Source organism: Trichechus manatus, unplaced genomic scaffold (assembly GCF_000243295.1).
Source record: "Trichechus manatus latirostris isolate Lorelei unplaced genomic scaffold, TriManLat1.0 scaffold00015, whole genome shotgun sequence".
NCBI classification, from domain to species: domain Eukaryota; kingdom Metazoa; phylum Chordata; class Mammalia; order Sirenia; family Trichechidae; genus Trichechus; species Trichechus manatus.
The window spans coordinates 1,548,847-1,561,474 of record NW_004443951.1 but is presented as its reverse complement, the minus strand read 5'-3'; the positions used below and the strand labels follow the sequence as shown (position 1 = coordinate 1,561,474).

Genomic DNA, 12,628 nt, shown 5'->3' with positions numbered 1-12,628 from the left:
TTTATTAGACCACTGGATTCCAATGACAGAAACAAACTTCAGAAACAAAGGTTTTCTGAAGCCACTAAAGGATACAAACCTACAGAGATGGTAAAATGAATCTGAAATACTCATGTTCTAAGAAAACACTCTGATTTTAAAAAATAATAAAAATAATTGCCGTTTAGTTAAAAAGATTTTTGTCTGAATTATCCAGATGATCGCCTCTATTTTCAAGACCATTTCTTTAAAATAAATTTCAAAATTTTCCTTCAAACAACAAATATTTTATTGCCTTAAGTTTAAATATTTTAATAGTATCTATAGCAATAGTATCCCGTTGCCATCGAGTGAATTCCAACTCACAGTGATGCTACAGGACAGAGTAGAACGGCCCCATAGCGTTTCCAAGGATCGGATGGTGGATTTGAATGGCTGACCTTTGGGTTAGCAGCCGAGCTCTTAACCACTGTGCCACCCGGGCTGCAAAGGGCTGCTATCCAAAAGGTCGGCCATTCAAATTCACCAGCTGCTCCTTGTAAACCCTATGGGGGCAGTTCTACTCTGCCCTATAGGGTAGCTATGAGTTGGAATAGACTCAACGGCAATGGGTTTTTTTTTTTTTTTTTGGATATCAATAGCATATAAAATTTAACTTAAAATTCAGGCCTATTTAGTATGTACTCAGTAGAGAAATGGAATCCTCCAGAGAGCTAGACTATAGACAAAGCATAGTATGTAAGTATGATTATTAGCCCAATCTGTTTAGTTTCCAAAAATTAAGTGAACACTAACACTATTCCTTAGAAAAAAATACAAAGTAAATGACAGTTACAAACGAGATGTCCCTAACAAATGAGACCAAAACCTAACTTTATCAAAATGGCTTCAGCATAGCGTGCTGATTAGTACTAAACAATCAATCTGTGCACTCCAAAACACAAAAGTATAAACAAAAGACTCAATACTAACCTCTGTAGCATAGATTTTGAAGAGTATCCATGAGACGTACCAAGTTGTTAGCAGAAAGACACCACATAGCCAGACATGGTAGAGTAATGAGAGATTCAAGAGACCACTCACAGTGTCAAGAGGATGTAACTGCCTATGAAAGCAGAAATTACTATTTAGTCCTATGAGAAATATACAATCTAAACAATTTACAGACTTGAAGCAATACGCTGAGAAACAAAGAAAACCTATTTCTAAATAATAACGGTGGCAACCTTCTCCTTTCAGACCCTATAGTTCTTTTCCCTATCACCTTCTTTTGAGGTGTATGAGGGACCTGAAGAGAGAAGTGGACCTAAACTGACTCTGCAGTTTCCTGTGCTCCAAATATTCATCGCCATTTACTATGGAGGCAGAAGGAGCCAAGCCTACAAGCCTAACTACCAGAGGCTGGGTGAAATTTAATTATTGTTACTTCGTAGTTTGATATTTAAAAACCATTAAACATGACTACCACCTCTCTTGGACCAGTTTTCAGCTCTATCTATATACCTTATAAACTGTTTCATAGTGGTTAAAAGCACATACTAAAACCAAAAAAACCCGAAACCTGTTGCTGGGGAGTCGATTCCAACTCACAGCGACCCTATAGGACAGAGTAGAACTGCCCCATAGGGTTTCCAAGGAGCAGCCAGTGGATCTGAATTGCCAATCTTTTGGTTTGCAGCTGAGCTCTTAACCACTGTGCCACCAGGGCTCCAAAAGCACATAGTACTACCTAAAAATAACAATTCTTTACATTTAAAGCATTTTTAGAAACTTCATTAGAATGCTAAACAAAGCTAAGGCTATCTTACTAAAACCTTAAATATATCAATCAGAAAAGTCATCATAATCCTACAATCACACAACTAGCAACTGTGAAAACTAGGATTTGAACCTCTGACTCTGCCATTTATGAGTGTTGTAATTAGGTAACAAGCCATGGTGGCGCAATGGTTAAGCACTTGGCTGTTAACTGAAAGGTGGGTGGTTCAAACCTACCAGCCACTCTGCAGGTGAAAGATGTGGCAGTCTGCTTCCGTAAAGATTACAGCCTTGGAAACCTTATGGGACAGTTCTACTATCCTATAGGATCACTGTGAGTCTGAATCTTTTTTTTTTTTTTTTAAAATGGATAATTAGGTAAATCCCGTGATCTCTCCAACTCTCAGTTTCCTCATCCATATACCAACAACATATTGCCGACACATGGCGACCCCATGTGTTATGAGGCTCTCCACATGGAGGCTGCATAGGTTCGAACGACCAACCTTTAGGTCAGTAGTTGAGTACAAACCGTTTGTACTGACCAGAGATCTCCTTATCCATATAATGGTGGCATAATCTCTTCATTCTACCTCTTAGGAGTTTTGTCAGATTTAAAGCAGCTTACATCAGGAGTGCCCAGCATAATGCTTGACATTCACTGGGGAGTGGTGGGTGTCAACAAATGCTGGATTTACTTTTGATTAATAAGTAAATACTTACTGAGGGCCTGGCATACATGATGGATAGAGTATCAGGCACTATACCATACAAACATTTTTAAAATGAAAGGAGAAAAAGGTATTATGTTAAATTTCTATCAAATATCATTATTGTTTCTCTCTTTGACCCAGTTTAACACCTGGGCTAACATAATAAATGACCCATGCATTTGGTTTTATATCTAACAATTAAACAGAAGACGAAACTCAATTTTACCTAGGAACTTTTTAAAAGTTAGGAATTGAAATCTACATTGTCGTGTAGAAACCATATCTCTTAGCAAGTAAACACCTATATGTAAACACCCATATATGCCAATATTCCTACTCTCAAAAACTGGTATTAGTGAATTCCATATATAATACAAAGTCTCCCAGTGGAGGGGCACTATGTTTACATTAATGGTGGCAGAATAATTAGGAAAAGGATAGGGACAAGGGTTTCATAACATGAAGCGTATAATCAATGTCACTGAATTGTACATATAGAAACTGTTGAACTGGCAAATGTTCTGATGTGTATTTGCACCATAATACAAAAAAAAAAAAAAAGCCTTATAATGAAATAACCAATAATTAAAAGAACAAACACTAACAAAGAAGAGAAATTTACATAATATACATTAAAGTATAAACTACGTGCAAGGTGTGTGGGGGATAAGCAGAACAATACATCCCAGTGCTGCTGCTCAACTGCTACTTGCAATCTTCAGCTGGTCACCTGACCTCGCTCAATTCTGATTTCCTCATATGCAAAATTAGAATAATACCAAAACACCATTGTGGTTGTCTACTACAACATAGCAAAGAATGAATGATTACTGAGGAGAAAAACAATACAGAAACATGGCCTGTGTAACACAAGTCCAATTTTGTGTAATATAAAAGCTGTACCTAACAAAAAAACAGATTATCATTGCTCACTTCTGGAAAGAGGAATTGAATGACTAGAAGCAGGGGTAGAAGGAGTCTTCTTCATTGTATACCCTTTTGTATACCTTTGGAATTTTAAACTATATGAATATTTTACCTATTAAAAAAATGAATACAATTTTTTAAAAATTTTAAAAGGTTAAATCTAAACAAAACATCTGGAAAGTAGCAAATACCCAAAAAGATGGAAACAGAGTTAGAATTAGACTTTTTTCATGTGTCACTTACTTATCTTTCCGAAGGTCCATAGCAGTGCTAATCCAAGCTTTGGGAATATGGCCTGAGGGGAAAAATTACACACTATGATGATGAAGTTAACAAATCTTAATCATGCTTTAGGATATGAAGTTGATGAAATGCCAAGTATAGACAAAATGCTAGAAACCTCAGTCAAAATGCTAGAGTTTCAGCTATGTAAATATCCTGTTACCCCTTCCACCCATAAGTTTTGGAATCTGTGGTAGACAGAATAACTACTAGTCAGAATCAAATCGACAGCAATGGGCAATGATGCCCTGATGGCGCAGTGGGGAAGAGCTCAGCTGCTAACCAAAAGGCTGGCAGTTTGAATTCACCAGCCGCTCCTTGGAAACCCTATGGGGCAGTTCTACTCTGTCCCATAGGGTCGCTGTAAGTTGAAATTGACTCAATGGCAATGAGTTTGGTTTGGTTTTGGAATGATGTCCACATCCTAACCTGTGAATGTTACCCTACAAGTTCAAAGGAATTTTGCAAATTGATTAAGGAGAGAATATTCTGGATTACTGAAGTGGATCACAAAACCCAAAAAAAACAAACCCATTGCCATCGAATTGATTCAGGTCCTTATAACAGGAAGGCAGGAGAGTCAGAGGTAGAAAATGTGATGTGACAACAGAAGCAGAAGTCAGAGAGAGAGAAAGAGATCTGAAAATGCTATACTGCTGGCCTTGAAAATGGAGAAAGGGGTCACAAACCAAGAAATGCAGGCAGCCTTTAGAAGATGGAAAAGGCAAGAAATCAGATTCTCCCTTCAGCCTCCAGAAGTAATACAACCCTGCCGACCCTCTGAAAGATATCTGAATACAGGCAGTCCTCACTTTGCACTGTTCCAATATGTATGAATTACACCAGTCCCCCAACAACATGGTGCAAATTTCAGTCACAGGGTATATTAACCGTGAGCAACTACATATAGTACCTTCTTGTTTTTCAGCCCACAAATCACTATGTAACTATCAAATGCACACCATCACCTGTGACCAAGCATATGTCACTTCTTTCAAAGTCTGTTAGTGATTGGTCACTGCACATCTGTTATTCAGTCCAGACACAGACAGCAAAGTATGTAGTTGTGTTGCCTTTGTGTCTCCAAATGATAAAGCCACATGACATTTTATAAAAATGAATAGTCAAAAAACAAAACTGGCCAAAAAGATCAAAGTGCAGCAGAAAAATGAAAAGTGGTAAAGCTAGAAATGAAATTTGAATCAGTAAATACAGTTATACAAGAAATAGCTGACCATGGGAATGTTGACCCTCCCACTGTGTCAGTCCAAATGTACAACTAAGAGGAACTGTCAGCTGATTGTAGTAGGTTAATACCACACAATGAAGTGTTAACTATTAGAATGACAATTACAAGAACTACATAGAAAAATGGATTATATAAATTATAAGCAGACAAAAGTAGACAACAGAATGGCCTATACACAGTGAGGACAATTTTGTAAAGTTATACCCACAGAAAAAAGTAGGATTAAAAAAGTTATAGTTTGAAACAGTCTATTTTAGAATGTTGAATTATGTTTATTATGTATTGCTACTAAGTTTTCCTTCAACTTGTACTGTTCATTATATTAAACGGTATTTCTGTGCCTAAAATTTCACATTAAAAAATTCTACAAGATTCCCTTAGCAACAGGATGTTTCTACTGTATTAGTACCAAGTCACAAACTTATGAAAAACAGTATGTTCTTTCTAAACAGAATAATGAACAAATGACATACAGTATTTTCCCATAAGCAAGTCCTATTTGAACAATTTAAACAAAGAATGTTGGGCTAATCACATACCTACAATTGGAGGAAACACACGAATACAATCAAGAATGATTCTGTAACTGACATCTTCTAATATATGAGTTAATACATATACTGTATCAAAAAGCAGAAATTCTTACCCAGAAAATAATACAAGATGCAGAAATTTCTAACCAGGAATAGCGATTCCACACAACTATGTTTAACTAGTAAAAGCAGAGACCTCCTAAAGCGCAAGAATTTGTATTGCTGTGGAAAAAAAGAGAAACAGAATCAAATGATACATCCAAATAGAGGTTCTACTTCATTCTAAAGCAAGCACTGAACTACAATAGTCAACATATAAAACATTAATCATTGTATAAAAAGTTTATTCTAAAGTCAAAATAATCAACTATTTCTAATGTTAAAATATTTAAATTATACATCTCACTGATAAAAGATCAGAAATATGAAAATTATCATCAATCTATACTTAATACTTAGGACTATGGACAAAGTACAAAAAATACGGTAATAACAGCTAATAACAGCAGCTAACATCCATTAGGTGCTTACCGTGTACCAGGTACTGTTCTAAACACTTTAATCCACTTAAACATCACAATAACCCTATGAAGGATTTTCTATTATTCTCTCCACTTTACAGATGAAGAAACTGAGGCACAGAGAAGTTAAGTAACTTAACCAATGTGACCAGCTAGGAAAAGGAGAATCTGAGAAATGAATCCTGGCAGGTTGGCTTCAGAGCCTGTAATCTTAAAGACAATGCATACTGCCTAACAACTCAATTTTAAGAATGGGAGACAGAGGTGGGGCCAAGACTGTGGAGTAGTCAGATGCTTCCTGTGGTCCCTCTTACAACAAAGACTCGGAAAAAACAAGTGAATCGAATATATATAACAATCTAGGAGACCTGAACATCAAAGGCAAAGTTGAGGAATCTGACTCAGCAGCAGGAGGAGGGAGAGATGGTTCAGAAGCAGCGAAGAGTTGCCAGACCTGACTCGGTGGGAACCGGCACACTGCAGGTCTGACTGGCTGGCGTGTGTGGTAAGGCAAGCAGTGGCACTCACGACACATTTTCCACATCAAGAGAGACGGAGTGGCAGAGTCTGTTCGGGCCTCCAGACCCAGTAAAAAGCAGCGCTCAATTGGCAAAAGATAAGTACATGCATCTAACCTACCGCATGGACAATCCGTTTGGGAAAAACCTCTCTCCCATTTACCTGCACCCTCCCCACTCTGCACCAGTCTGGGTCGGGCCAGCTTCAGAGACTGCCACATCCCCTGGGCCGGAAGTAGGACCCACATGTGTCCTGAGCCATTCTCCTGGCCTTGGAGACAGAACAAATTAACAAACAAACAAAAATAATCTGCTAGCTCCCCTAAGCCAGGAACTCAGGGCAGGCACAGCTCCTTTGCCTAGGCACAGGCATAAGAAGTCCACGGACTTTGAATGCCTTTCACCTCTGCACAGACCTGTGTGGGTCCATTTCAACAATGCACGCCCTCATTACCACAATACAACAGGGTATATATCTGAAGCCTACTTTCAACTGTATCAGATATATGGTGGAGAGGCAGGTTCGTGACAGTTGACACCACTCTGCCTATTAAGCAGGGTCCTCACCTAACCACATCAGGGGCCTAAGGACTGGTAGCTCCACCCACACCACCTAGCCACCCGCAACAGGGGTCCAAGAATAAGTGGCGCCTCCCAGTCCTTACAGCCAATAGCACTGGGTGCCCATAGTCCAGCTGCAAAACCCACCCATCTACATGCTCTAGGGAACAGGGACATGCTTTCCTCCCAGACACTCAGGGGCAGCTGTCAGCCCCTTGCCTTGCTCAGCACATGACCCCCTACTATAGCCAGATACCTGTGCCTACACCAATCACCCCTGCCTGTCTAGGACTGTAGGTGAGAGCCTGCACCACACAGTTGGTGACTGACTACCTGGACACCTGAGCTGAAACCAAACAAGAAAAGTTAACAGACTCCTGGGCTCACATATCTAGTAACAGATCTAACCACCTGGTGAAAGGATGTTAGAGCTTCAAAGGCACCAATAATCAAACTAGCTCACACAAGCAGCCTATTTGGGCTTATCAAAACAAACAAAACAAAGAAGCTAGGACACAGTAAGCCAACATAAAATAAATAAATATAGTAATTTACTGATGCTCAGAGACAACAGTCAATATTAAATCAAAAAAGAGGCAGACCATGATGGCTTCAGCAAGCTTCCAAAACAAAGAATCAAGAAATCTTCTTAGAATTACCGGAGGTAGAATACAAAAGATTAATATACAGAACTCTTCAAGAGATCAAGAATGGGAGACAGTAGAGAAGACACTATTCTAGGAATGAGACCTTAGTTCTAGCACTCCCACTTTCTGTGCAACCCTGAGCAAGTCACATCTCCTCTCTGTTTTCTTATCTGTAATATAAGGTAGAACCAGCTAACTAGTTCCTTAGGGGGTACCTTCCAACTCTAATGAGCTAAGAGAAAGAATCAAATAAAAAAAGATATAAACTGTTCTTTCCTGAAAAAAACTACACTTTTTGTAAAACAAGAGTTGTTCATTCTTCCTCCCTCCCCACATCCCAAAAATGCCAATGGAAAAAACATGAAAAATTAGTAGAAAGAATTTAAGGAAACCTAATGAATAAAAGATGAACTTCCCAAATTCGGGTCTTCTTTCATGCTTACACCAGGGCTGATCATTAAGGAATTTCAGAAATTAAACAACAGCAAAGGATTACGGTATTTAGGCACAGGTTGTACCTTCAAACCATGTCTGCAGATGTCTATAAAAACCAAGCCAGTTGCTATCAATTCCAACTCATGGGGACTCCATGTATGTCAAAGTAGAACTGTGCTCCATAGAGTTTTCATGGCTGTGATCTTTCAAAAGCAAATCATCAGACCTTTCTTCCAAGGCACCTCTGGGTGGGTTCGAACCAACAACCTTTTTGACTACTAGCCCAGCGCTTAACCATTTGCACCACCCAAGGACTCTGCAGATGTCCATAAAGTCTTATAAAGAGCAGCCCATATGAATAACTTGATCATTAACCAAACAGCTTCAATTATACTGATTTATTCAAATATTTTCAAAGTGCAAGGTGTGGAAATGCACTATTCCATGCAGCCACTGGGTGCTCCCATGACACTACCACCCAATAAAAAAAGCACAGTTCCTATACTATTCCTACTGAAGTTTTCACCTCAAACATCACTCACAAGGATACACAGAGAAGGCTAAGGAAGGAGGGGGACATTTCAGTAGCTTTGCAGAGAATAGCTAATAAACCTTCCTTTTGCTCCCAAGCTGAAGTGTTTTTCATCTCCCTGTTGGATTTCTTCCATGATTTTGCTATAAGCTACCCTTTAGTGAGTATTTACTATGCGCCACGCACTGTGCCATGTGCTGTATATATCTTATCTCATTTAATACTCTCAACAGCCTTGTTTGCCTATAGCTTGCCAAGTCCTGTCTTGGTGTGTATCCATTGTTTTCTCCTGTTCTCCATGCTAACATTCTGCTTTTTCTCTACTAGTCTGTCATTAAGAATTTGATAAGTGCAATGAAATGGGTTTTAGTAATGTAGGAAGTTTAAAGAAAAAGAAAACAAATGGGCTAACAGCAAATTGGTTAAAATTAGATTTTTTTAAAAATAGCTGATTTTTCATAGCTTTATGAAAAAAGTAATTAGTGAATAATAGACACAATATGAAACAATTTATGTAAACTCCACCCCACAGAATGTAAAATTTTATTGGTATGTTTATGTCAATGCACAGTAAAGGGTCTGGAATGATATTCACTAAGCTGGTGACAATCGTTATCTCTGAGGCAAAGGTTGACACTGGCCATGACGAAGTCAAAGGGGGCTTTCATTTCATGTATAGTATCTGAACATTTTATAAGAAGGTTACCATTATACTCCTGGGAAACCGACGGTCAGCACCAAAAGTAATAATGATGATAATGATGGTTGTTATTGCTTGTTAAAACTTTTTAAGGACTAACATTCTCTGATCAGCTTGGCTGTTTAAAAAATAAATTAAGCAGCTATCACCATCACATCATTCTATGCAAGCTCAGAGAGGGAAGGAACAGTTCTGAGATCTCACACTAAGTTTGCAATTTCCTGACAATCAGTCCTACTTTCCTTAGCAACTTATAACACACAAGGGAAGACTGTATACTGTGCACCATGTTCCTTAGGCTAATGAGAGAAGGCTAAGCTACAGTGTGGCCCCCTTGGTCTTCGGGGGAGGCAAACCTACTCAGCTAAGGAAATAAAGACAGTTATAAACTTAACAGGTGGGAAACTAAGGTCCTGGCAACCAAGAAACATCATCTCAACTACTCTTGCCAAAATCCTCACCTCCCTTACTGTACTGTCCTTCCACTGCACCCACCCACAAAATCCCTACTGCAACTCTTTGGGCTGGAGAAGAGCACCCAACTGGGCAGACTGGGTAAATACAAAAATAAATAAATACAAAAGATGCCCCAAATATATATTTTGGCCAAATACTGAATGGCCAAATGTTAAAAATCAACATTTTGCCAAAGCTGAAACTGAAGCCAAAGTTAAATATTACCATCCCAGAACAAACTTCTGTGATAAAAAAATCTAAAATTTTATTTAAAAAAAAAAATGACAAAAAATTTAATAGTCAAATTTTACAAACTTGACATTACATGATAGAAACAATGTCAACTACTAGACCACTCCCACGTTCACTCTACTCTACACCTGTGATGCTAGATAGCCGAGTTCCAGAGACAGCACCAACCAGATTAGTAGATTTTTAAAAAACCTAACTGAAAGATAATTTAAACTGTCCCACTCAAACCAGCTGAAACTTTAATTCATTTATATACATCTTGCCTTGTTCTAGGAGCCCTGGTGGTGCAGTGGTTAAGAGCTCGGTTGCTAACCAGAAGGTCAGCAGTTCGAATCTACCAGCCACTCCTTGGAAACCTTATGGGGCAGTTCTACTCTGTCCTATAGGGTCGCTGTGAGTTGGAATTGACTCGATGGCAAAGGGTTTGGTTTTGGTTTTGGTTGCCTTGTTCCGAAACGGATTTGAGACAGTAACTGACATATCCTATACTTACTTGTAAATCCCCAAGCTCATGAGGTTCTTAAGTTCAAAAAGAAGCTGGCAGCTACACAGAGGTACTTTGCATGAATGTCATTATCATCCTCCCCCAGCCCTGCCAGGTGACAGTAACTGCCACTACCTAGCAAAGAGGGAAAGCATAGAGCAAAGCGATATTCTAAGAGTGGCAGCAGGAAGGGCAGCTACAGCTCCCAAATATACACTAAAGCCTCATGAAGACAAACCTCTCCTCTCTAGATGGTATTCTGAGGATCTCACTCCTAACTTTTGCTAATCAAATCTTGAATGAATCAGATGTGGCCAGTTATATATGCATACACCAAAGCAATTTTAACTCTGCCAAATTCTAGACATAAGGTAATGCTCAAATGATATCTTACCTGTATGATGGGAAATGGAAGATAATTCATGTTGTTGACAAAATACAGAAGGCTATAGCTATAGCCCATGAATGCTCCAGCCAGTAGGAAAAAAAGGTGATACTCATTTAAGCAGGTCTGTGCAGCAGGGCTATCTAAGCTAAAGGGAAGAAAATTATTTTAATTCAACAGCATCATGAATGCACATCACTGTTTAAGACTCGATATTTATTGAAGGCAAAGCTTTGACTTAATCACTTAAGAAATGCTCCAAATTCTAAGAGAATGGTTTGTTTTAGGTTAAATGGGGGCAAAGGAGTCACAATACGCTTTTCCGTGATGCATGAGAACTGACCTTTAGTTAACTCTCTAGCTCTGTTCCCCTGGAAATACGAGATGGGTAGGAATATCAACTATGATACTAAATAACACCGCTTCTGGTAAAAAAAAAAAAAAAAAAAAAAAAGTTCCTGCTTGGCAAATTCCATCTGGAAAACTGTACAGGCCCCTGGTTATCACTACAGTACACCAAGCCATCACCATTATTTCCATCTGGACTGGGAAGAATTATAAATACATATACCTGAAAACACTCAGCTACTAACTGAAAGGTTAGTGGTTGAAAAGGTTGGCCTGGAGATCTACTTCTGCAAGATCACAGGCATTAAAAAACCCTAGGGAGTGCAGTTCTACTCTGACACACATGGGGTCGTCATGAGTGGGAATCGACTCAACGGCAACTAGTTTGGTTTAGTATATACACCTGATGGAGATGTCATGACTTTGGGCTTCTGTCTGTGTTGTCTCAGTACTACTGGGCATCCCCTTGTGGGGTCCCCGGATGCTATGCCTAGGAAGTTGTTTTAAGAGATACTGGATCGTGTGGGATATCAGGCTTTTAAACCAGGGGGGCCCCATATCTGTCTGATGTGGATCTCTCCTTGTACCTGAGTTATGGGGTGGGGGCAAGAAGACAGCTCCCAGATGGCTATGGAACCTATGACCTATATGAACTGCTACAAGGACACCTGATAAAGAGGAACTCCTGACGCTTCCCAGCTGGCAAGCTATGGCTGTCTTGTAAATGCTAAAGATCTAGTTAAACCCAAGAGGAGTCCCTGGTGTGCACTGCCTTAGGTCACTACCCTATTATCTTTTGTCAGGCTTTTAATTGTAAATACAAGATCTTATCTATTTGGTGAACATCAAGCTCTTAAATTCCTTTGAGATTTTACTAAGAATCTATAATCTATCAAATATCTGGGGTATATAAAGCCAACACATCATATTTCAGTAGTAGTCAATTTTTCATGAGTGAGGAAAGACTGTGGACGTGCCCCACTTCTATCTCTGTGAGTGGTGAGACTCCTGGTTGATTGTTTTCTGACCCTAAGTTTTAAGATGACGAAAAGGGATTAGTTTTGCTAGAGACTCTAACTGTAAAACCATCAGTAAATATATTAACTATAGGCACTAATCTCTTTTAACACTTGTAGTATACTGCTGCCTCCTACTCACTAAAACTTTCACCGCACCTCTGCTAAGGAGACAGAGATGTGCAAGGAGATCTCAAGATTCAGCCAGAGAAGCAGATGGGATTTCCGTATTCACAGACAACCAGGTTTAACAACAAAGAGTTTTCACTAAAGAAAACTTACCACATAAGGAAAAAAACTGCCTCACACAGCAATAGCTGGAAGCTAAAATC

General features: G+C 39.0%; 1 protein-coding gene across 2 annotated transcripts in view; it reads right to left on the bottom strand.

The window, feature by feature from the left end:
* Positions 1-12,628, bottom strand: part of NDC1 (NDC1 transmembrane nucleoporin) — a 56,951-nt gene that overhangs the window by 36,522 nt on the left and 7,801 nt on the right. For both annotated transcript variants that reach the window (XM_004371715.2, XM_023727054.1), the window contains exons 5-8: positions 10,942-11,080; positions 5,555-5,663; positions 3,621-3,672; positions 952-1,084 (exon numbers count right to left, since the gene is read on the bottom strand). In XM_004371715.2, the coding sequence (XP_004371772.2) occupies positions 952-1,084; positions 3,621-3,672; positions 5,555-5,663; positions 10,942-11,080 (433 nt within the window). The remainder of the gene's footprint in view (positions 1-951; positions 1,085-3,620; positions 3,673-5,554; positions 5,664-10,941; positions 11,081-12,628) is intronic.